Source organism: Madurella fahalii, assembly GCF_045866475.1.
Source record: "Madurella fahalii IFM 68171 DNA, scaffold_2, whole genome shotgun sequence".
NCBI lineage: Eukaryota > Fungi > Ascomycota > Sordariomycetes > Sordariales > Madurella > Madurella fahalii.
In genome coordinates, this window is record NW_027263972.1 from 1,559,848 (window position 1) to 1,583,156 (window position 23,309).

At 58.1% G+C, this 23,309-nt stretch overlaps 9 protein-coding genes across 9 annotated transcripts; 3 read left to right on the top strand and 6 right to left on the bottom strand.

Annotated features, from left to right (window-relative positions):
• Positions 1-551: 551 nt before the first annotated feature.
• MFIFM68171_03201 (uncharacterized protein) lies at positions 552-1,744 on the top strand (the record flags this gene model as incomplete). Its single annotated transcript, XM_071058622.1, has 2 exons — positions 552-781; positions 910-1,744. 2 exons carry the CDS (start codon positions 552-554, stop codon positions 1,742-1,744), a joined length of 1,065 nt encoding a protein of 354 aa, XP_070914723.1.
• Positions 1,745-3,266: 1,522 nt separating this feature from the next.
• On the bottom strand, positions 3,267-4,346 carry TRM9 (tRNA methyltransferase, has a role in tRNA modification; the record flags this gene model as incomplete). Its single annotated transcript, XM_071058623.1, has 1 exon — positions 3,267-4,346. One exon carries the CDS (start codon positions 4,344-4,346, stop codon positions 3,267-3,269), a length of 1,080 nt encoding a protein of 359 aa, XP_070914724.1.
• A 1,933-nt stretch (positions 4,347-6,279) lies between these two features.
• Positions 6,280-7,578, bottom strand: XYD1 (D-xylose 1-dehydrogenase (NADP(+)); the record flags this gene model as incomplete). Its single annotated transcript, XM_071058624.1, has 3 exons — positions 6,280-6,959; positions 7,022-7,459; positions 7,515-7,578. The coding sequence occupies 3 exons, from the start codon at positions 7,576-7,578 to the stop codon at positions 6,280-6,282; spliced, it is 1,182 nt and encodes a 393-aa protein (XP_070914725.1).
• A 749-nt stretch (positions 7,579-8,327) lies between these two features.
• MFIFM68171_03204 (uncharacterized protein) lies at positions 8,328-9,417 on the top strand (the record flags this gene model as incomplete). Its single annotated transcript, XM_071058625.1, has 2 exons — positions 8,328-8,546; positions 8,635-9,417. 2 exons carry the CDS (start codon positions 8,328-8,330, stop codon positions 9,415-9,417), a joined length of 1,002 nt encoding a protein of 333 aa, XP_070914726.1.
• A 668-nt stretch (positions 9,418-10,085) lies between these two features.
• Positions 10,086-12,647, bottom strand: PCF11 (mRNA 3' end processing factor; the record flags this gene model as incomplete). Its single annotated transcript, XM_071058626.1, has 6 exons — positions 10,086-10,133; positions 10,195-10,581; positions 10,643-10,838; positions 10,906-11,837; positions 11,894-12,370; positions 12,486-12,647. The coding sequence occupies 6 exons, from the start codon at positions 12,645-12,647 to the stop codon at positions 10,086-10,088; spliced, it is 2,202 nt and encodes a 733-aa protein (XP_070914727.1).
• Positions 12,648-13,909: 1,262 nt separating this feature from the next.
• On the bottom strand, positions 13,910-14,758 carry MFIFM68171_03206 (uncharacterized protein; the record flags this gene model as incomplete). Its single annotated transcript, XM_071058627.1, has 1 exon — positions 13,910-14,758. The coding sequence occupies one exon, from the start codon at positions 14,756-14,758 to the stop codon at positions 13,910-13,912; it is 849 nt and encodes a 282-aa protein (XP_070914728.1).
• A 2,410-nt stretch (positions 14,759-17,168) lies between these two features.
• MFIFM68171_03207 (uncharacterized protein) lies at positions 17,169-17,525 on the top strand (the record flags this gene model as incomplete). The annotated part of the gene is made up of 3 exons (XM_071058628.1): positions 17,169-17,231; positions 17,315-17,399; positions 17,479-17,525. 3 exons carry the CDS (start codon positions 17,169-17,171, stop codon positions 17,523-17,525), a joined length of 195 nt encoding a protein of 64 aa, XP_070914729.1.
• A 1,178-nt stretch (positions 17,526-18,703) lies between these two features.
• On the bottom strand, positions 18,704-19,869 carry MFIFM68171_03208 (uncharacterized protein; the record flags this gene model as incomplete). Its single annotated transcript, XM_071058629.1, has 3 exons — positions 18,704-18,765; positions 18,830-19,171; positions 19,239-19,869. 3 exons carry the CDS (start codon positions 19,867-19,869, stop codon positions 18,704-18,706), a joined length of 1,035 nt encoding a protein of 344 aa, XP_070914730.1.
• Positions 19,870-21,964: 2,095 nt separating this feature from the next.
• MFIFM68171_03209 (uncharacterized protein) lies at positions 21,965-22,843 on the bottom strand (the record flags this gene model as incomplete). Its single annotated transcript, XM_071058630.1, has 6 exons — positions 21,965-22,038; positions 22,085-22,132; positions 22,195-22,255; positions 22,402-22,540; positions 22,623-22,690; positions 22,754-22,843. The coding sequence occupies 6 exons, from the start codon at positions 22,841-22,843 to the stop codon at positions 21,965-21,967; spliced, it is 480 nt and encodes a 159-aa protein (XP_070914731.1).
• Positions 22,844-23,309: the final 466 nt, after the last annotated feature.

Below are 23,309 nucleotides of genomic sequence, written 5' to 3' on the forward strand. Positions count from 1 at the left end.
TACCTTGTTACGAGCCGCTTACACGTCGAAATCGTCTAGCGAACAGTCCGCTGGCTGAGCTTCGGAACAGCATCGACGAAAACCTGGCTACGAAGTCATATACTCTGGGCTTCGCGGCAGGTCGAGCAGGACGTGAGGTTTGTAGCCCCCAGGGTCGCTGCGAGACCGGTGCGGCAGATTTTGGATCGCTTCAAAGGCGCACGAACCCGGGCGCCCATGAATCTGTTGCCCCTCTAGGCAAAGCTCGGCGAGACACCGTCATCGTGGATATCGCCTCACTCCTCAAGCGCTCCGACTCAAATGAGTCCCCCGTGTCTCCGACCCAGCCGGCCGCGTCCACCTCGGTTCCTCCATCTGCGACGGCGACAGCGCCCCCAAGCGGCCCGCCGCTGGCTTCGTTTGCTGTAGCACCTGGCGCATTGTCTCCGCGTGCCGGTACTGCGGGTGGAGCCGGACTCAGGGGGCACGGTGTTTCAGCAACGACTGGCGCTGGGCAGAGACCAAGTTCAAGGTCAGGACCACGTCCGGGGAGCGGTGGAGGAAAGCGCAGCATGCCGCCACACACGGCCGAGTCCCCGGCCAAGAAGCAGAGCAAGTGGTCACCCGAGGAGGACGCTCTCATCATCGAACTCCGGGGTAGCGGCATGAAATGGGACGACATCTCGAAGCGCCTTCCCGGTCGGAGTTCCATCAGTTGCCGCCTTCACTACCAGAACTACCTTGAGAGACGCAGCGAGTGGGACGAGGAACGCAAGAACAAGCTTGCGCGGCTGTACGAGAGGTAAATGCTACTCCCCTACAACGCGGCACCCTACCTTTGCAAATCCCTGTAGCGGGATGGCAGTACTCTGTTACTGGCATTCGGCTCCCCGAGCTGGTGACTACGGAGCGGAACTGACAGGATTCAAGGTTCAAACCGGAAATGTGGGCAAAGGTTGCAGAGGAGATGCAAGTACCCTGGCGAGCCGCCGAGGCGATGCACTGGCAGCTAGGTGAGACCGACATGGCCAGGCGGGCCGGGGTGGTTCCATTCTCGCTGAACATGACTTCGAACGAACCCCAAGGCCCCCCGCGATTATCGCCCTCAAGAGGTCACGGACATTCGCAGTCGCAAGGAAGCTTGCCGCGAGACCTCTCGGGCATGCCCTCACCACGCTACAGCCGCGGCCCAGTAGCTCCGATGCCGCCCTTGATCCCTCCGCCGACGCCGAGCGCGCGACCCCTGTCTTCGCGACGGGAGAGCCTGCCACCAAGATCATCCTTTGGTGGCGCACCGCCCGAGCAAGCAGAATACGGCTATGGGCCGGCACCGGGCTACGGACTTGCTCCGATCCAGACAACAGGCCTTGGCCCGGGCCAGGGAGGAGGCGGGGGGGTGGGCCCGCGCGGCGGCACGATGCTGCCCAGCGTGGCCGAGCTGACGACAGGCGTTAGCCCCTACAGCACCCCGGCCTACTCCATCGGCGGCGCTCCGAGCGCAAGTCCCATCCACAGCGCGACAGCCAGCCCGGGCCCTCTGCTTCCCGCGCTATCCCCTTACCCGCCCCTCGAGCCGTCTGGACCCGCCAAACGGCGAGCGAGCCCCGACGTCGGCAGCGGCGGCGGCAGCATTCGCGAGACTACCCGTCGACGCCACCTCCATCCACGCCCGGACGAAATGGTCGAGTATAATCCTCCGCCGTTGGGACTGGGTCCGGGACCAGCGCCGGTGTCGACAAGGCGGGGACCGAGGCATGGGGCTTGACCGACGAACAAGAAGACTGCTCACGCCAACAATGGCCGGGTTGCACAACCCGCCGTAGACATCCTCTCTCTCTCTCTCTCTCTCTCTCTCTCTCTCTCTCTCTCTCTCTCTCTCTCTCTCTCTCTCTCTTGCGCCCCCCAGATTGTCACATCTTCCCCTATTTAGTCTGCATCATGGCATGGCAATTGGCATCTGGTAGCATCCACCAACATCATCATCATTATCATCAAGACTGAAGAAGCGGAGTTGGGAGTTGCGTCATGGGGGAAAGACGGAGCAGCATCATGGAACGGAGCGTAGGGCTTTCTGATTTTCTCAGGTCAGGAGGAGCAAGAGAAGGAAACTTGGGAAGGGAGGAGAAGCACATGGCGGAAACAAATTTCATGTCCCCCTTTGCCATTCCCATCTCGATTCATTGAATCATTTATCCAGCATGGAAGACATTTTACTGCATTTAGCGACGGACGGATTCGGGTGGATGGGCGGATGGGCGGATGGGCGGGCGGGCGGACGGACAGGACTGAACGGAGGGCATGTAGCTTGGGAACCAGACCATTTCTCCTTATTCTCTTATTCTTATTCGCTTCTCTACTTCACTTTACCTACTTTGCTTAACTAACTTTCCTACGATGATGACCATTATTTGGGCGGGAAAGAAGGTGGAGGTCAGACGACTCTGTATTTTTGGTTTCTTTCTTTTTTCTCTTTCTTTTTCTCCGATTTTTTTTTTCCTTGTGTGTTATTCTCTTGCTCAGCTTGACGATTGGGAAAGGAGTTGGGAGGAGAAAAATTTAAGGTCACTGTTGCAATGATGATGTTGATGATGGCGCCGGGGCCGGGGAAGAGACATGGAGATTATGTGCCAAGGAAAGAAAATGGGGACGGTTTCTTTATTTATTCCTTCTAAACTATGTTGTTTCTAATGCTCACCCCTTTTTATTTTATTCACTACGAATTTCATGTCACGCGGCACCACCAGAGAAGAAAAGAACAGAGATGATCCTGATGATTTTTTAGGAAAAAAAAAGTTGTCACTTTTGGAGCACGTCGGTAGGCAAGGAGACCGGGCAAACGTTTGCAGGCGGTGGCGGTGGCGGCGGCGGCAGGGGCGCCTTGTTGGAGTTATTTTGGCGTTGATCTAGGGAGGTGGGCCGAGGGAACACATGACACTGTGGCTAAGGCTTGTTTGGTTTGGGAGCGAGATAAGGGCATTGAGGCCAAGCGGGATATGCAACGGAGGATGATCGTTCTCTCCTGGGACGGCACGCGAGGGGGGGCGGGGAGGCAATAATGACAAGCAAGTGGGACCGGGGGTACCGAGGGGGATCCTGATAGAGATGGAAAGCAAGAAGAGAAAACAACCACCAAATTAGATGCGTGCAGGTCGAAAAAGCAACACGGCATGAGCGACGAACCAAGGAGAGAGTGGCGCTAGCGAGTTGGGACTGGGTAGTACAGCCGGCCAACGGGGAGGGTTCTCCCGCGGGTTGAGAACGATGTGTGTCCTGCGAAGGAATATTCTTCAAATCTCGGCTACGGGTTGGCCGTGATGGATGGGTTCATTGGCAGCGACAACCCACCAGTTGTCTCTCTCGTAACCGCTGGTGATGACTGCACCCCCAGCCGCCAGCACATCCTCTTCCAGCTCACCTTTGCGGTAAAGGTGGTAATAGCGCTGAAAGATGGGATCGGCTTGGCTAGGCGCCGGCCCTGGCTCTGCAGCCGCAGCAGCAGCAGCGACGGCAGTAGGGGGAGGATGAGGAGCAGCTGCTCCTGGTGCTGCTTGCGTTGGCGGTCCCTCACCGCTCTTATTCCCGGCACTAGCACCACCAGTGCCTTGGTTCTGGGTTCCTTTCTGCGCTCTCTGCTGCTTCTGCTGTTGCGATTGCTGCGTCTTCAGGACCCACGGCACCAGCAGATCCTGCTCTCCGCCTTCGTCCCATCCGCGTCGACTGGTGCCTTGCTCAAGCGCCCATACGTACACTAGGACCTGGCCTCCGGTTCGTCCGGCCTCTCCGACCTTGACACATCGCAGCAGCTGCCGAATCGCCTCTTGCCGCCTCGCCCGCGTCGACAGGTGGTGGATGACGGCCACGCAAATGACAAAGTCGGCAGCACGCTCGCGGAAGGGTAGCGAGAGGCCGTCGGCGACCACGACTTCGGTGGCCGCTGCTGCGCCATCATCTTCCCCTCCTGTTCCTCTCCTCGCTGCTGGGCCCTTGGGCTTGTCCGCCTGCTCTTGGGCCAGCTTGCCGCGGCTCCTAGCGAGCGAGACGAGCGCGGCGCTCCGGTCAGAACCCACCATAAACACGTCCCGGTTCACGCCCAGATACTTGCCATTGCCGCAGCCCACATCAAGCCCTACGGCGCCTGGAGGCTGGGCACGCAGGAACGACGCCACGGCCGGCCAGGGCTTATAGCGCGTGGCCGAGAAGTGAGGGGCGATGGCCTCGTACACGCCATGGACGTGGGTACGCTCGTAAGCTTCGGCCTGGGCCTCCGCCTCGGTTGCGGCGGCGGCGGCGGCAGCGGCTAGTTTTGCAACGGCATCAGCCGCTGACAAGGATGGCAGTGCCAGGGGGGTGGTAGACGACGCGGCCATGAGACAGCAGGCGCCACGCCAAGGTTCGGAGGCAGATAATGGCCGCCGCTCCGGCAGCTGGGTCAGGCAACGACCAACGTGAGGTCTTGCTCGACTGGGGGCCCAATCCGGCGCGGCGCTGAACGCGCTGGTCGGATATCTACAGGCCCTCCCGGAGCCGAGGAGAAGAGTCCCAGGAAAGGCGGGATTGGTTCCTGCCGCTCCTGGTGCTCCTGCTCCTGGTGCTCCTGCTCCTGGTGCTCCTGCTCGTCAGGCTAGGTCGCCGATGCCACACAGGCGCAGACCCGGATAGGCGGAGAAAGAGAGGGGAGAAAAGAAGCAAGGAGGCTTGGTTCTCTTTCCCGGGGCCCTTTTTTTTCGCGCTTCAACCTCGGTAGTTGGCCTTGACCGCCTGTTTCCAGATGAGTTGAGTATGCTGTACGAAAGAGCGGAGCTGGAGAGGGGTCGTGATGTGGCGCCTCAAGGAGAAAGAGAACTACAGGGGCGGCCGCACCTTGCAGCACGCGCCATACGTAGTCGGTACTTGCATGCAGCCGGTCGATGCAGAGTCAGGGCTAGCCCGAGGAGCAGACGCACTTGGCGACCGACGGACGGGCGGACGGGCAGACCGACCTTCTGCGGCAACGGCAAGGTTCGCTGCCAACTGGAGGGGTCACGGCACCGACACCCGCATGCAACAACACCGCTGCCCAGACAGGGCTGAGGGGCGTGAACGGTGGGGAACAGAAACGGAAAAAAAAAACGAGCGATGGCACGGATCGAGAAAGCGGATGATGGATGACGCACACACCTAGTCCAGCTGAGACCGCCTTGGTAGAAGAAAAAAAGGTAAAGATAGACAGCCCACTCAGGCAGAGACACGCATGAAGAGATACCTAGGTAAAGGCGGGCCGCCTCGAGTCGGTCAGGATGCCGTTCGGAGCTGGCAGCCTGTGGTTGGGTTAAGGTTGGACACCGAGGGAGGGTGAGGCAAGTAAGATAATCGAGGTCAGGTAGGTTTAGTGGGTGAAAAGAATGCAGCGGGCAGCAGGTGGGAGCAAGCCCCACTCCGATTCTCTGTTTGGACGAGGACGAGGAGGCGGTGGCAGTTCATTACAGCACTACAGCACTACAGTACGACGGCACGACAGCACCACCGCACGACAGTTCACCAACAGGGGATAGAGGACTGGAAAGAAGGGGAAAAGAAAAAAAAAAAAAGCAAATTTGCGATCACGGTCCTGTCCTCCCTTCCCATTGCCCGCAGCATCTCAGAACCCAACCCTTCTGCAGGCCTCGGACCCGCATCTCCGGCGGTTTGCGGTTGGCGGTGGGTACGGTACATGGTGTGTTCTCGTGCATACGCTGAAATGGTGATGATGTAAGGGAAGCGCTGCTTGCGGTGACCAAGACGCAGATGCCCACGCATGCACGCTTCCCTCACATGTCCTTGGCAGGCTGTCATGGGGGGGGCCCATCCCTCGGTCTGGGCGTGCCTGAGTGCCCGACACCGACAGATGGGAGGTGGTGGGTATCCTGTACATGCGCATGTACAGTACTGCCCTGTACCACGGACAAATAGCCGCAGTATCCTCAACGGTCAACCATGAGCCTCCTGATTTCGAATGACGGCCGGGGGTGAACCCAGAGAGAGAAAAGGGGGGGATGGCTGCACCGAAATCCGGTTGGCGGCTTCGCAGCCGAGTCAAAAAATCATCTGAGCCCAAGTGCCATACTTGGCAACCTCGCACGATGTGCTTTGGGCATTTCAGCCTTGCGTGGCCCATTGAGGCGATGAGACGCAGTATCCCAAAACTATGGCCAATTTTCACTCTGACGCTACATTCTCTTTGCCGGCTAACCAGGCAATTAGGCTCGTTGGGGACAATGCTACGATCATGCGACAAGGGCGAGCAAACTGCAGGCACGTCGGTGCCCGACATCCAGCCATCAATCATCGCTTGCCCGTGTTCAGGGGGCTCATGGCATCATAGACATCGGTCGAGATCAGGTCGGGGTACTTGACGCCCCCCTGCCGCAGCGCCTCTTCCATGACCTCCATGATGGTGATGCTCTCGGTCCATGGCAGCGTCTTGCTTTCCTTCTTGCCGTCCCGCAGGCAGCGCGCGCACTCGTCAGCCTCCCAGAACATGCCCTGGCCCCAACCCCTCTCGGGGTCCTTGGGAATCGGGCAGTCGACCACCTCAATCTTGCCCCCGCCGTCCCTCTTGATGACCCTGTACTGCAGCGGGCAGTATGCCGGCCCCATGACCTGTATCTCCCCATTGGAGCCCTGGATCCGGATCGCGGGGCCGCCGCTGTTCCGCCCGTCCACGTCGGTAGCCACGCGGAGCGAGGTGAGGGCGATGCCGTGGCTCTTGTGCTTGGTGAACTGCACGATGATGCTGGTCGTCTCATCGGCTCCCGTGTGGTACTGGTTCACGGCAGCCACCACGTTGGGCGCCTCCTTCTCCTCCTCGGGCTGCACGTGGTACAGCGACTGGAAGACCCACGTCAGGGCGTAGATGCCAAGGTCCAGCAGGGCGCCGCCCGCCAGTTCTGGATTGACCATGCGGTTCGAGTCGGCAAAGTCGACTGTGCCGTCGGGCTTGTCTCGGTTGATGGACAGATCGGCTTTCGCCGAGTCAGTACGGGCAGACGCCGCCGAAATGCACGGGGGCCGGGCCGAGACTTACCAATGGTCCGGTAGACATTGCCAATGGCCCCAGACGAGATCAGGTCCCGGACTTGGATGCTCAGAGGGAAGTAACGCGTCCACACGGCCTCCATGAAGAAGACGCCCTTGGCGCGGGCAGTGTCGACGAGCTTGCGGGCCTGGGCGGCCGTCACGGTCAGGGCCTTCTCGCAGAGCACGTGCTTGCCGGCCTCGAGGGCGAGCATGGCGTTCTGGAAATGGTGGCTGTGGGGCGTGGCGACATAGACGATGTCGACATCCGGGTCGGCCACCAGCTCGTGGTACGAGCCATGGGCTTTGGCCGAGCTCGGGGCCTTGACGAGGTTGAGGAAGTCGACGGCCCGGCCCTTGGAACTGGACGAAGCAACTGCAACAACCTCGTGGCGCACGTCGTGCACGCCACGAGTGGCCGGGTTCGTGAGAAGATCCTTGGTGAACACTGCTTGCAGGTGAGCCGGTGCACGCTGCAGACGGAGGGGGGGCCGCCCACTCACCCTCAGCGATCCACCCCGTGGCCATGATACCCCACCTCACGGTGAAAGGAGTTGATGATGCCATGGTTGCCGTGTTGATGTTTGTTGATTCTGTGGCGATTGCTGGATGTAACAGAGGGTGAAACAGTAGGAACTGCGAGAAACCTCCCACGCTGCCGGCTCCGGGCTCTTAAGAACAAGAGCAATTGCCCATCATCTCCCCATCTTTCCCCTCCATGCGATGGGGTCTCATGGCGGGGCAGAGACGGCGCTGCGGGTAAATCGCCGAAACAGCGCCAGTAACAGCGGCAGTGACCCCTGAATCTCCAGCGCCTGTTTACGCAAAAGGAGCTGGAACAGCCCCACTAGCGCCGAACACGGCCAATCAGGTCTCATACGTAGTATCTCCGCGCATTCCCCAAAGCAGACAGGCCGGGAAGAGCGTCCCCGGAACCGATTGGCGTTGTGCAGGCCTCGCGACGACGTCATTGCTAGGCAAGCCTCTTAGATATTTTCCCCGTTCTACTATTGTTGGGGAGTTCTCGAGTCAGAGGGCATAGCTAGATGGTTAGGAAAAAGAGAAGCAGTGTAGGATACTCTCATAGGAGACTTGAGCCAATCTCGGAAAGCAATCAATCTAATAAAGAGACGCTGACAACCCTTCCGTTTTCTGCAAAGAGCTTCCCCTCACGAGACCCCAATCCCGAATCCCATCATCCCATGGATCATCTCCTCTGGAAGGGACGACCATTCTTGCGAAACTTCGTCTTGTCCTGCATTCACCGCACCTATAGTAGATCCATCTCCCACCTCTCTCCGTCAAGCCAACACAACATGTCCGGTGGTGCCGACTCCACCGCGGCCATGCCGCCTATGATGTACGGCACCGCCTGGAAGAAAGACCGCACGGCCGATCTCGTCTACGAGGCCATCAAGGCCGGCTTTAGGGGCATCGACACGGCCGCCATGAAACGCCACTACGACGAGGCTCTCACGGGCGAAGGCATCTGCCGCGCAATTAGCGAGGGCATCGTCTCCCGCAAAGACCTCTTTGCAAGCCCCCCCCCCCCCCCGGGCCCCACAAACGCCCTTGTTCGCCTCTCCCAAACTAACTCATCTACGTCCCTTGCCTCACCCACAGATCCAAACCAAATTCACACCCAACGACGACTCTCTCCCCAACCGCGACGCCCCGATTCCCTCGCAAATTCACACCTCTCTCGCCGCATCACTCTCCAACCTCTCCACCCCGGATCACCAAACAACAACAGCAACAACAACCCCCTACCTCGACGCCGTCCTCCTCCACGCCCCGTACCCCAACCCAGCCGACACCCTCGTAGCCTGGCAGACCCTGCAACTCTACCTCCCGTCCTCCCCAGACCCGTCACGAGCAGGCAAGGTCCTCCAACTGGGCCTCTCCAACGTCACCCTGCCCATACTAACCCTCCTGGTCTCCTCCTCCGCTCCGTCGCCACCCCCGACCATCATCCAGAACCGCTTCTACTCGAAGGGAACCGGACCAGCAGCAGCAGCAGCAGCAGCAGCAGCAGCAGTAGCAACAGGTGAAGCAGAAGAAGAGGAGGAGGAAGACCGCTACGACGCGGCGGTGCGCGCCTGGTGCAAGCAGCACGGCGCCAAGTACCAGGGGTTCTGGACGCTGACGGGGAACGCGCGGGTGTGGCGGAACGAGGGGTTCGTGCGGGAGCTGGCCGAGGGCGCGGGCATCTCGCGCGCCGCGGCGTGGTACGTGCTGCTGATGGACGAGGGGGTGGTGGTGCTGAACGGCACGGGCGACATCGGCGGCCACATGCGGGAGGACCTGGAGGCGTGGGGCCGGGTGGAGGCGTGGCGGGCGGCGGGGAACGAGGCGGCGTGGCAGAGGTGTTGGACGGGGTTTCGGCGGCTGTTGAGGAGCGGTTGAACGGGGCATGATTGGGTACTGTACACCCCCCAGCGGAGGGCCCGATAAGAGGGGGCCAATGCGGCTGGGTTGGGTGGTCATGAGTGTGACTAAGGGGTGATTGGAATGGTGTTGGAGGCTTGGTCTGATCCAGGGGCTGTCATGTCGTCATCGTTTTCTGGGTGCTAATTAAACACATGTTCAAGTTAAACGGTATATCTGACACATCGTGGTGATATTCTGTGTTGACTGGCCGAAATATTGCCTTTCAGACGGAGAAGATCGTGTAAGGGGGATTGTAAGCGTCAATGCTCCTCTCGTTTCCACCTTCTTATGCTCTTCTTTTAAAATCATTCTGGTCGTTGCCACACGTCACATCATCTTTGCCCATTAAGATTCTCGTATTCGTCCTTGCTAGAGCCAAAGTTGACTACTGACACGAGAATCATGAAAGCCACAATGAAGTAGCGACGCCAGTGGCCGTTGCCCTTATGGGAGCTGGAGACGGCATCCCTACCACTTCTGTTGCCAATCTGGGGGGGAAGAGGCGTCTGACATTAAACACGAGAGTAGAAGTCAATATATTGCTTTGCATAATAAAACCTCGACGGCGGACGGCCTTCTCATCAATACTGGCCCAACGCGCCATGATAAATGCGGACCAGTCAACAAACCTTCTATCCGCCATATCAATATTCCTCCATCTTCATCTTGCCTCTAAATCCGCCAACATCATCCTATTCATCAGTCAGCACCACCTTTGCCTCTCCCATCGTCTCAGTAACCTAAAAGACTCACCTCTGCCTTCCTCTTCCCGAGCACCCTCTCCGGCGTCGGCCGCTGGTTATACGCCATGCTCCCCGCCGCTTCGCGATGGCAGCTCGCGTGGTAAACCCTCTCCCCGACCCTCACCGCGTCGGTCCATACCCACTCCTGCGCCTCGTCCAGCCACTTCATCTCGAACCGCTCCTGGCAGATGGGGCAGGTATTGTTCACGCGCGACGAGTCCTCCGGCACGGGGAGGTACTGCTGCTGCTGCGCCCTGGAGGAGGCGGCACTCTTGCCGCCGCCGGCGGGGCGCTTGGCGATAGCGGCATCGTCTAGGAAGTCGGGCGTAGAGGACGACGAGAGATCTTGCGGTGCGACGTAATCCGTGTCGATCGCCTCGCGGGAGCGGATCCAGTCCTGGTTATTGGAGTGAGATGGGGGATCAGAAAGGCGTGAGGGATGACGGTGCGAAACTTACCAGCTCGTCAACATACCAGCTTCTGTGCTGGCCGCGCTTCTCGGCTTCCGTGATACGCTGGTGCACGCGGAAGTGCCAGTCCATGTGCGCCGTCTTCTTACGGCGGCCTTCCTCGTCGGTCTTGAACCGTCGGCCGCACTGGGTGCAAGGCGGTCCTAGGTCCTCATGTAATTGGGCGATCAAATGTGGGCGGAAGCTGTAAAGGGAGTATTAGCCCAGCTCGCTCGCTCAGAATCTCCTGGTCAGAAACAATGGGAACTCACATCTTCAATGAAGCCGGCTTGAGCTGAAGGCTAGTATCCGGCGGCAAAGGAAACCCACTCATGCCAGGAAGCGCTGGGACAGCAGGAACAGCAGGAGCGGGGCCCGCCGAGCCCCCGATCAGGCCGGACTGCCTCAGCATAGCCAGTAGCGCAGAAGGGTTTGCCGACGGAGCAGCCGCTGGTTGCGGAGGCTCGGCAGGTCTTTGCGGAGGCGGCGACCGCAGAGCTGCTGTGGCTGGCGGGAGAACAGCAGGAGGTGGTTGTGGTGTAGGGACCTGCTGAGGCGTGACAGACTTCCGAGCAGCCCCAGCTATGAGCGTAGCCAAAGCTCCTTGCCCAAAGAGTGCGTCTATGGACACGCCCCCTCCGCCTGCGGCCGGGGGAGGTGCTGCCGGAGGTGGCACCGCTGCAGACGACGGAGGACGAGCCAAAGCTGCCGCGACCGCTGCTAACGCCGCCGGCGGGACGGGCGTCGGCTGCTGAGACACAACCGGGGGTGTTGGGGTGGTGTAGGGGATACCAGCATGTGCGAGGTGAGGTGCAGCGGCGGCAGCAGCAGCAGCAGAAACAGCAGGTCCACCAGTGGCTGTTGGACGTGGCTGAGACTGTGAGCGCATGTTTACGGCAAGTTCAGCAACTCGATCTCTAATGATCATCAACTGATCCTGAGGCGTCTCTTGGCTCTGGATTATGGTTTGCAAGTCCAGCAATGCCTTCAGTCTTGTCTGTTTACTAGTATCAAGTGGATCCTGTGCAAATTCCGCCTTCTCCGCAATGATCAGTTGCTGGATATCATCTTTCAACTTGTCTATGCTTAATCCTGGTTGCGGAGTGCCATAGACATCCCGCCCCGCCGGCTGCTGATACGGAGGCAGTGCCCCGGCCGACGGAGCGGGCTGCGGTGTTGCGCGATGCGGAATCGCATTTGGGCCCTGAGGAGCCATCAGCAAACTGCGAAAGGTATGACGTGGAAATCGAATGTACCTACGTTGACGGGGCGCATCGGATACGGCTGCTGTGCCAGCGCCGCATCCGGGTACTGCCCGTTGGACGGGGGAAACGGAGGCTGTCCATGCGGTGGAGGTTGGTATGGCCTGGCGGTTGGTGGTGTGGGCGTATCTCGGCTGGGAGCCGGGGCGCGGCCGCGGAGGAGCTGCTGCTGGCCCTGAAAGCTGGATTGTTGAGCGGCAAGAGCGGCGCTCCGCGCAGCCATCAGGGCGTTCTCAATCGGCCGGACTAGCTCCATCGGAAAGACGGGCTTCGTCGAGATGGAGCCTGGTACCGGTTCCTTCCACGTCTTGAGCATCTCGTCCATCTTCCGTCGTGTCGCATTGTCCACCTTGGTGTAGGCGCCCATGAATATTGAATAGAGTTTTGGCCCAAAGTAGAGCGCATAGGGCGTCGGGACATTTTTTACGACCGAATCAAGCACATAGAGCGCCGGCAGCGTCCGGGACGGTGAGACCTAAGCGCGAGTCAGCTTCTCTGCAAGTCATAAGGAGGCGACTGTCGGCCACAGAGCCCAAAGCCCCAAGCCCCGGGATACGGATCGACCCGAGCTAGTCGCATTCCGGGCATACCTTCTTGATGTGATTCTGCAGTACCTCGGCGATTGCGAGGCCGTGGTTCGCGTTCTCTCGCGCGATGTTGGTCAAGGTGGCAATCTCGATTCGGGAGTTCATGGTCAGGTCCTCCAGCGCCTGCCGGTAATCTTCGGCAACATCGGCCGCGTTATCCGCCATGGTGATGTTGCGAATTGGGTAATAAGAGAAATGGGATACCCGCCAACCAGCAGGTGATGTCAATCGAGAAGACAACCAAGGGTCGGTTGACCGTGGGGGAAATGCGCAGAAGGGATCCTCTAGCAATTCCAGTGGCTTAGGCAGGAGTAGAAGTTTTCAGCGATGGTCTTCTGTACAGAGACGAGGGCAATAGAGTAAAAAGAGCTATTGTCTCGCCCAGAAACCACCACCCCAAGCGCCCTGAACGTGATGCCCCCCAGGCTCAAAATCCTCCACCAGCCTGCCAGGCCGTTCCGGACACAGCGTCCAAAATCACAGTGCGCACACCATCCAAGACAATTGCTTTCTATAGCCGCGAACCCAATGGAGAGAGCGAATTAAACCACTTTGCGGCTGCAAAGCTTAAGGCTAGACGAGGTGTCGTGGGTTTGTAACTTTGCTGCAGGAAAGGGAGGCAAGAAGGATCGTGCGGGTTCTCGGCTACGCAACCTGGGAGTCGGCGCCCGACGTGCGGAGCAGGTGAATGTCACTTGGTAGGAGTCACTCGCGCCGCAGGATGCGGGAGGTCTTCGGTTGTGTGCGGACCACGCGTTGGGAAAAATGGTGATTGAGCTGTTGAGCACGCTGTTGTCCGGGCGGGTGGGCGAGGATGAAGCACGAAGGACAAAGGCTGGATTATCATTAGCTAATCAGAGTTAGACGCACGAGCCAATTGCCACCCCAGCAGAGGCCGATATCACACGGGTTCACCTGCCAAAAATAACTGGTCTGCGTACAGTACGAATTGCAAATTCGCATCTGGGAACTTTAAGTGTGCAGTTTCACAGTCTTTTGTTGTCATTAATGCCTAACATTCGCAGATACCAATCATCACCCAAATTCGTTAGCGATGTCACCTGACGGGCCGGTCTCACATTACGTCGGGAACACATACAACAGCGAGCCTTGATCGAGTAATACCATCCTCCCATATTAAGAAGTACACTCAAAGCATGTAAAGCGTATCGTTGGGCGCTATGCCAAAGCCAAGACTACATCCACCCATGCTATGATAAACACAAAATAACTGCCAACGGGTATTCATAAAGAAGCAACCAGTGTTCAGGCCTAAAACTCCGAAAACGCCTTGTCCCCTTCCTGCCTGATTCACCGTCTGCCGATCATGTCGATGCTGTGGTTTGGTAACTGTGCGTCGAATTTGGTCGATCTATGCGAGAATCATGGTGGATTGTATTCCCCACGTGCTGTTCCGGGACGCTCCGCTAGAACCGGTCTATGTGGGCTTCGCTGTATCGACTGCTACCGGTAAGCGCGGGGTGTAGCGCGGTTGGCGGTCGCTGGACGTCCGGAAGGATCGGGCTGGCCCGATCCAGGCCGGGTTCGCAGTCCACGTCCATGTCCTGAGGGATGGGCTTGCTGATCTGGATGCGAGACTTGCGGAAGTTCCTGGGGTTGAAGACCCTCGTAAGACGCTTCACAGCCGACGACTCTTCGACTTCCTCCTTGGGGTAACTCCGCTGAGAGAAATTATCCCGATGCGACGATGAGTAGTCCGTTGCCGGGTATCCGTCGTAGAAAGTCTTGGAGTTGAGGGTTGGCTGTGCCAAGCTGCCATCGCTGCGGATCCCACGAGCATAGATTCCGCGTGCCGAGTCGCGGTAGATGATGGAGGCGATGATATTGAAGCAGCCGAATGTGATGGAGAGAATTCCGGCAGCGACGATGACGCGCCAGAAGGTCAGTCCGATAGTTTCGATTGTGTAGGCCGGCTTCACCAGGTCCCCCATGATTTGACAGCCGATGATGACGAGGACCGCACCGAGCCAGACAAGCGAATGGCCTGGGCTCAGGCCCGGCCAGTTAACCTCAAACCAGTTCCTGGTGAACTTCAAGTTCAGTTCGGAGAGGGCGAGGACGACGGAGATGGCAAAGACGAAGAAGTGAGTGGCGGCGTCGAAGAACTGGAAATGGTGATTGATGCCCGAGAAGGCGATCATGATCCAACTCGACGCCATCACAACGCCCAGTGTGATCAGGGTGAGGACGCGGAGGGCATTGAGGACCAAGTGGCCCGAGCCCATGACCTTCGGGTTTGTTGCAAAATTGAACATGATTAGAGGAGGTGTGTCTGTCTGCTTGTTAGTTTTGGTCTTGTTGCTGGCCGACGGCGCCGTGATTTTTGGCACTCGAGAAAGCTCTGTCCTTCCAGAACAGGCTAATTCCCTAGGACGACCAGCCTGGGAGCGACCACTCGCGGAACGGGCCGCTCTCTCATAGGAAGCGGGGTTCCGGGCAGAGCCTGCTGTCCTAGAAGGCCCCGGCGTGTCTGAAAGGTCTGAGACCACAGAAGCACGTCCTGGAGGATACCCATCTTCTTTGGAGAACGCAGACACCTCAGAAGACACCAGCGAGCTTGGCCGATCCGTCTTCTTGGACGGCGAGGGCATATCTCGAGGAGAGACTTGCGTTCGTGCTCGCGCAGGCTGTGGCTTGGATTTGGGCACCAGGTCCTTGGAGGATGGAGGGGGTTTCGCCCTCGGGGTTCGCGTTTGGGAAGGGCGAGGATCATGCTCCATTATACTTACAGAGAGAGTGTGTGATCTAACTAGTAGACTGCCCGCAGTTCTTTGAGGTGGTGAATTGTTGGTGGGAGAACCTGCTCGTGATGCCCGACAAGTCGATAGCCGGTTGATGGCGTAGAAAGAGTAAATAGCGAAAAGAGAAAAGGAAAAGAAGGTATGACGGTCACCTGGGCCGTACCGTGTGGGAAATAGGTAACAGGAAGGAAAGGAGACAATAGGTCAATAGGAAAGTACTCTCATTGTTGAGAGGCAACACAATAGCGGTGCCTGAACAAAGGTAACGGCGAAGAAAACCGGGTCAATCGGCCATGGTGGTGAATGGCCTTATAACAACCGGAGCAGCTGTTCCCGTTACAGCAGTTGAGCACCGAATAAAGAAGAAGCGAACATGAAGGAACAGCCCGGACAAGGGGGAGAGGAGCAAAGAACTGGTTCGCGGATCTCTCTCGTGAGCGTTTCGCATTGAGCGAAAATGTTTCCTGCATTTCTGGCCAATGAAGCTGTACGCGCTGTTACGGTCTCGACGTAGACAGCTGCTCGACAGTACCCGCCCGTTTCACGGAGGGGAGAGAACAGAGATGAACCGACCCATGGGGTGGAGACGCACGCGGACGAGTCATCGAGAGCCGGGCTGCACTGCAGCTTCCCCGGGTCTGGCCCGTCGCGTTACTGACACGCTTTGTACGGGCGCAATGGACGAGCGATGTGTAAGAGGTGGCCCGGCATGCGGCGATCCGTGGCCTCACGATCAGAGGCTGATCCAGTGGGCGGGCATGGTTGTCGGCGCATAAGAACGACCCGTAGATCACTCTCGTCCAATGGTTCCCCAGGCTCCGCTTGACGCGAGAACGGTAGCTCTCTCCAGATGGTCCAGCGATGCAAGAAGCGGATACTGGGGTTGAAATGCGACGGAACGATGCCATCTTCAAATCTGGTCCTTCGAGACGCATCGATTGGCTCGGAGCGAGCCAAGACCGTTTCAGGCCCTTTTAGCCTTGGGCACCAGAACTCTCCCGCATGCTGCGCTCTCCATCCTGGAAGAGGCAAGGTAAAATTGGGCAGAAGCGCGAGTATCGAGTTGTAGTAGAATGCCCATGCCGTTCCTGCGGGTAGACGGGTTGCTGATGTGAGGTGCAGTGATGGAATTCGCAATCATACAGCACAACACTCGAGTGAGCTGTGGTAAGGCAGCGGAAACTTGAACTGCGCACAGACATATTTACAACGGACTCTGCGTTCCTTGGGCAGAGGAATCGCCGCTTCATGCGGCTGATATCGTAATGCATCTTGAATTTTAGCCACTGACCAAGTTATCACCTTGCAAAGGTGTATCACTTGACTGGCAAAGATTGGGATTCTGGATGTGCCGCTGCTTCAGGGCGTTCACTGACACAGCTCACGTGTTCACCGTAGAGACTTTTGATGTGTCGTACAAAATACGGTATCTTACAGTACACGAGAGGAAGTTGGATTGGCAGCCGGAACCCCCGTCCCACCTAGGTAGGTTAGCATCAATCAGTCCATTTCGATGTTATTTTCGGCTTGATCACGGCCCTGGTTACGGGTAGCGGCAATCAGGAGACATTGACGCCGACAACACGTGGGAGTTCCGCGCGTCTATCAAAACCAGATCGCTCCTTTGGATTGATTGGCTACGAGTCGAGCCCGGCAGCCTCGCCTGGCATGTCTAGGGTCCCACCTGTAGAAGCGCCCAGAACCACGACCGACCCTTGCACAGCCTTTGCCGGTCACCCAACGGACACTGAGAGAGGAGGCCCGGAGGTGCCTTCTAGGGCCTCGTTGCTGACCGACAAAATTCCCTCCAGCATCCTCCTTCCGAACCACCACACGCAACGGGCCAGCGCAAGCCTCCCCGTACCCACGCAACTCAACCCCCGTCCAGCACCCAGCAGAGTACACTCCCCTCGCATCCCCAAAAATGGCCCGCGGCAACCAGCGCGACAAGGCCCGCGAGGCCAACCAGAAGAAGCAGGCCGCCATGGTATGCATCCCTTCCTAGCCGCATCCAGGTAGCCTACACGTCTGATGACGTCCTGCGCTAACAAACCTATTTCCCACTTACAGAAAAAAGGCCACGGCATGAGCGGGAGTGAGCTGGCCAAGGCGAAGGAGATTGCCGCGCAAAAGATGCGCGAGAAGCAGGCAGCAGGTACCGATCCCGATCCCCCCAAATTTCCAGTACACACCCAACCGACCGTAACTGACTCCCGCTCTCTCCCGCTTCTCAGCCGACGCGAAGAAGGCCGCCCAATCGGCTGCCGCAGGCAAGAAATGACACCGGCAGACCACCGTTGTCAGGATATCAGTAACAGCGAAACGACCGGGACGAAGCGTCTTTTTCCACTCCCGGATATGACGGAACATCTTTGTTTTCAGAGCGATCCCACGAGAAAGTCTACTCCGGCGTCAAGTCAGAAGGGGCACATCCTTATAATACCATCATCATCAACCGGGTGGGAACAGGCGTGGACAAGGGCGCTATCATTGGCTTCAGAGGCGTAGATGAAGGCGTGTTGTGTGGGCAAGTTTACTTACCTTCCCTTTTGTCAATAGGCGCGAACTTGGGCAGCGAGGTAACTTGCATGGATATTTATTCCATTTTATCTTGTTGCTTTTACCTTGCCTTGCTTTTAAAGCGTTATTGCACTTTGGCATCGCACCGGACCGGCTCATGGCGTGTTTCTCCTTGGATAGATTCCTCTACCCATCCCGTCCTCCCCCGCCCTTTTGCTAAAACGGCTACAGTCAAGATCCCGGGCCAGGTGTCTCCCGGGCCAGGTGTCTCCCGGGCCAGGTGTCCGGCACTATGCATTTTTGAATGGCGAGCAAAGGAATGTATACCTTCCATGAGTGGCAATAGAGAAAGAGTTAGGCAGGCTATACCCCAGGCGCTGGAAAGCCAACACCAGATTATCATTCAAAACCGATTAGAATACGAAGCAGCCTACCTAGACCAGAGTCACGGGTTCTTATGTGGGTGCAGGTGTGGCAATCATGTAGTAACCATAGGAGAGAAAGTTATTTTTACAACGCGATGCCCGGCGTTAGCCGTGCGCTCTTACAAACAGAAGTTGTCACATTTCATCGAAACAGGAAGTGTCATTCCGCCTTTATATTCTCATTAAGATTTGTGCATCCAGAAATACGAACCAGTCATATATGTCCCTGCCCTCGACAACACCCACCCAAGCCGGGGGAATAGGGGGTAAGGGGGGAGAGAGGGACGACCGCAAGTGGGGAAAGAATCTAGCCCTCCCAAACAGACCCGCGGCCTCATCATTCCCAGCAGGGAAAAAGGGAAAAGAGAAAAGAAAAGAAAAGAGACAATAAAATCTACAGCATAATGGTATTTCCGCCTCCCAGCCCGGCCACCAACCTCCGCAATAGTCATGGCATACCTCCAAACCCCCGAATGAACGAAATTACACAAGGCTTCAATGTGTTATGCTTGCTCTATGCCCTGAACTTCTTAGCTGGCGGCTGCTGAGCTCCGACCATGGCCATGGGGACGGAACCTGAGACAAAGTGATGTTAGCGCACGCCATCGAGTTTGTGGGAGAGTTGGTTCTGTAAACGTACCACCAAACCCGCCAAAGCTATCCCTCCCCTGGACGGCCACGTTGGGGAACCCGCCAAAGCTGCACTGCACTGCGCACACGCAGCTCCCATCGGCGCCGACCTGGCCAACACCAGTCGCGATACCGGTATTGACGGCGCCGGCTGCATCGGTGCTAGCGGGAGGAACGGGGAGAGAGGCGGAGGCGTCGGGGTTGGGCCCGTTGCCGGTGATGGCGCCGCCGGCACCGTTCCCGGCCTGCTGGATGGCCATCGACTGGAACATGGCGTGCGTCTTGTCGGCGGTCGGGTTGATGGAGAAGACCATGCCCTTGCCGCAGTGGGGACCTTGACGGCAGTAGAACCCTGTTGGTGAAGAATCAATGGTTAGCGAGGGCATTTTGCGGTTGCGGGGGAAGGGCCGGTTGCTTACAGAGAGGAGTGTCAACCATGACTTGCATGGCAACCTGCGGCGGCGGGTTGATGGTGTTGTTGGGGTTGGCCTGGAAACCAGAGTCCATGCCGCCTTCGAGCGGCTGGCAGGGGGTATCGAAGGCGGACTGCGTGGCCGTGTGGTTCTGGCTGAGGAAGGTGAAGATGACGGTGTCGCCAACGGTAGCCTCCAGCTGCTGCGGGCTGAACGCCAGGCCCTGGGGTCCGCCGACCGTGACGCTGTGCGTAGCGCCACCGACAACGACGCTGGTAGCCGGGGGGGCCACGACCGGGGTGCCGCTCTCGGTGACGACGGCAGGGGGCGCGGTGGCGACGCCGCCTACCACGGTTTGTGTGACAGTGACGGTCGAAGCCTGGCCCAGAACTGTGGTTGCCGCACCACCTCCGACGTTGACCCAGAGGAAGTTGATGGAGACGCCGCTACCCGGGTGCAGCCCGAGCAGGCGCTGGAGCTCGGCGAGATGGGCATCGGTAGCTGGGATGCTGCTGATGCCGCCGACCGCGACGCCTTGGTGGTGTCCGTCTCGCCGTCCGGGGTAGACGTTCTGAACCGACTTTCCCAGGGCCAGGGGGGCCAGGCCCAGTGCCATCGTTGCTGCTGCGAACTTCATTGTGCCTCCTTTTGTTTTATGCTTCTTCTTTCTCGTTTGCTGTGTTGCTCGAGTCCTAATCCTCCCACAGGGAAAATATATATATGATGGAAAATGGATCGAATGGTCTGGATGCCTAAGCGAGTCCCTGCTCGGTGTCGAAGCGAAAGATCGAGGAACGGAGAGCAAAGAAAGAATGGATCAACCAAATGAGTGAACACACACAGGAAGGGAAAGATGAGGAAGAAGAGAAGGGGAAACAAGACTTCTTGAGAAGAGAGGTGGTCATCTGGAGGGGAGGGGGGCCAGATCTTAAATCGGCGCATTGATGATCATCGAGCAGGGCATCGAGGCTGTGATTTCAACGAAGATCCCGGCCAGCTAGGGGGTGCGTGGTGGGAGAGCTCGAAACACTCGGGAAAGCATCACCGTGGTAGCGGACTCCCTGTCGGACCCTGCCATTCCTTGTCCGACGTCTGGGGCGTCTGCGCAGAACGGCATGCGCTGTGATGCCGCCCACCCTTGTCCGCCACTTTCGGCGGAGGGCGACATTTGGCTCAAGCCAAGGGGTGTGAGCAGGAGGTCGCTTGTGACAAAATCGTCTCAGAGTTGTGTTTGGCATCCCCGCCAAGCCCCCGGTGCACGGATGGCAGAGATAGGATGAAGCGATGTGACCTGGGGTACGTACCCTGAGCATGGCTTCCAAGGGGCAACTTTCCATGCCTGAACAGTGCAATCGATGGCTCAGCTGAAGAAGGACTGCCAGCAATCCCGCAAACGGGACAGGAGATGGCATGCAATGCCAGCGGAGATGTGGTCAAAGGACAGCGGCAACGTCATCGCCATCTGGATCATCTGGATGAGGCCCAGACTTCTGGCCGGGCCGGGCGCGCTTAGTTAAAGTTAAACAGCCGCTGGGATGGTGGGATTCTCAGCCACGGAAGCAGCCATAGGCCCGCAGAGCGCGGGCAGCCGCCCGGGATCCGGAATACCCCATCCACTACGGCAGGTCGGCGGCCAGCAAGGCCAGCGTCCCGCTGAACCGTTTCGGGATGAATATGTTTCTCGGCGAGCATTGGGCGTGCCGCAAGCCATTCAGGAGAAGCACCGCCATTTTTATCTCACGCTATCTATTCGTGATAAGCACGCAACGGCCCTGTGGCTCATGGCTCTTCATTTCCTTAAGCGCCCCGGGACGAGGCTGAGAGGCTGCGGACGGATGTTGTCTGACTGGGCCACTGGCAATGGGTCGGCCGCAAAAGGATCCACTCATGGAACCTTCCGATGACGCTATGGAGCGCTGATCTTGAGCTCCGCTGCCTTGGGGAAGCCTGTTGGCGGAGGTGAAAGGAACGTTCGCAAACCTCCTCTGAGCGCTCAACGAGACAGACACAAAGGAGGCAGCCAACGGGTCCAGGGAGTGGCACCGAACAGCGTTCCCGCATGAAACGAGCAAACGGCTTAGGGCCGGCGTGAAGTGAGCAAAGGACTTACACAGCTCATGGGGTGGTGGGCGCGCGTCGGGCGAAGACACGGACGTACAGCTCATCCGGCGCCCAGGTGCTACACAGGCGGGCCGTGGGAAGCAGGTCGGATGACGGAAGACGCTTTCCGCCGGATGAAAGGGCGCATCTCTTCGTCGCTGTCCATGCCGCGGGCGAAAAGGAGGCAAAGGCGCTGCGCGGTTGACACATGCCATGGCGGTGCTCAGACGTGGAACTTGGGTAAGCCGTGGTAGAAGCGGGGGTTCTGGAACGCAAACTGTCACAGGTGGGCGTTTGCACAGCGATCAGCGTAGCAGCGAGCAGCTGCAGGACTGGGGTGCTCCATGCGAACGCCAAGACCGGGAATTTTGACTGCAAAATGCTCCACTCCACCCCCAGTTTTTCCTTGCCTCAAGCCCCACGTTTGGGAGTGGGGGTGATGCAACCCACTGAGCTCGCTAACGGGCTCGGCGGCTTCACAGTTGGGCTACAGGCTCGGACCATCCCTTCAATTGACAACACAGCACAAGAAAACAGAGACCTCCATATGATGTGTTTCTGAACATCGTTTGTACTGCCGTGAACGCTGCGAAATATCGGGCAACGAAATAAAGTAATATCCCACAGAGCCGTCAGGAGCTGTTGCGAGCGTGTTCTGCCTGTTGGAGCCCTTGTTGTTTGCCCTCGTACAAGCCTGTGTAATACCCTGAAAGCTGTCAGCATGGGCTCGCCGCGACGGAGAGGGGCCGTACCCGCGTAATACCAAGACATCAAGAGCTTCTTGAGCTCTTCATCCTGGACTATATGCTGTTTATTAGTGTTTGCTCCGAGCAGGGGGACATGTAGAAGAAACCCCCCGTACCTGTCCCGAGAAGCGTCTGCGGGCCCAGCGCGGCAGGCCTGTCGGCCGGCATTCCATCGGCCTGTTTTCGAGGTTTTCATCCGTTAGTCGACAGGAAACAGGTCAAATGCCCAAGGTGGGAACAGCAAGGGGGACTTGTTTCATGCCAAGCTTTCGGTGATCTCCCTCGATTCTCGTTCCTGCAGCCCAGCTGTCTGATCACCTTACCTTCTTCGCATTCACGGAACCCTGGGTATCCGAAATTGTCGGGCGCCACGTTTCGTCGCTCTCGTCCAGTGGGACGCCTTCCTCCTGCGTGATGGGTTCACCAGCGTCGCTCGTTTCAGGCTTGGCATTCTGTGGTGTCCTACCGCATCGTTAGGAGGGGTGACGGCACAACCCTTGCCCTTGAATTTGTTTCCCGAGTGTTTGGGATTGCGGGGGCTTACTTAGTCTCTCCTTGATCATTTGGGATGTCGTCGACTGTGCCTCCTTTGGCGTGAATGCTGTGATACTTCTGCAGTCCGAACTCAACTGTCAGGGTGTGGTTCGGTGGCTGCGGATCTTGGACCTCGCTGACCTTGTATTCGTCTAGCGCCTGGTTCCACGATTCCACGAGCGCCGAGTCGTCCCATATCTCCTCATGAGTTGGCGCTGTTCTGGGTTCCATTTTGAATGGCGGACGTTTGGTGGGAGGGTTATACCGTCGTGTTGCGATGACAAATGTGTGTCTGGCTCTGAAAAGTTCATTGTCGGGGGATTTTTTACTGGACATGCAAGCTCCTCCTTTCCCACCTTGTCGACCTAAGCTACACATTTCTACACACAACCCGAATTTCTTTATCCATCCCCTTTGCGCTCGGATCAGAGAGGCCCTGGATCTCCAAACCCCAATGCTGCCTGAGAGCATCCACTGTCACCCACCCAGTGGGTTGCTACGGTCGCATGCATCTTTGACAGACGCGCAAACCTCCCGCTCCGTCGCAGAATTAGAGTCCACATGTCAACAATCATTCAGCCCCGTCACACAGACGGGACACATCAATCCACCGGCACACTGCCGGGTCGCGGACAAGGTTGTCAACTCCGCGGAGTGGGAGCCGTCACAGCCGTGCTATGCAGCCCGACCACCGAGG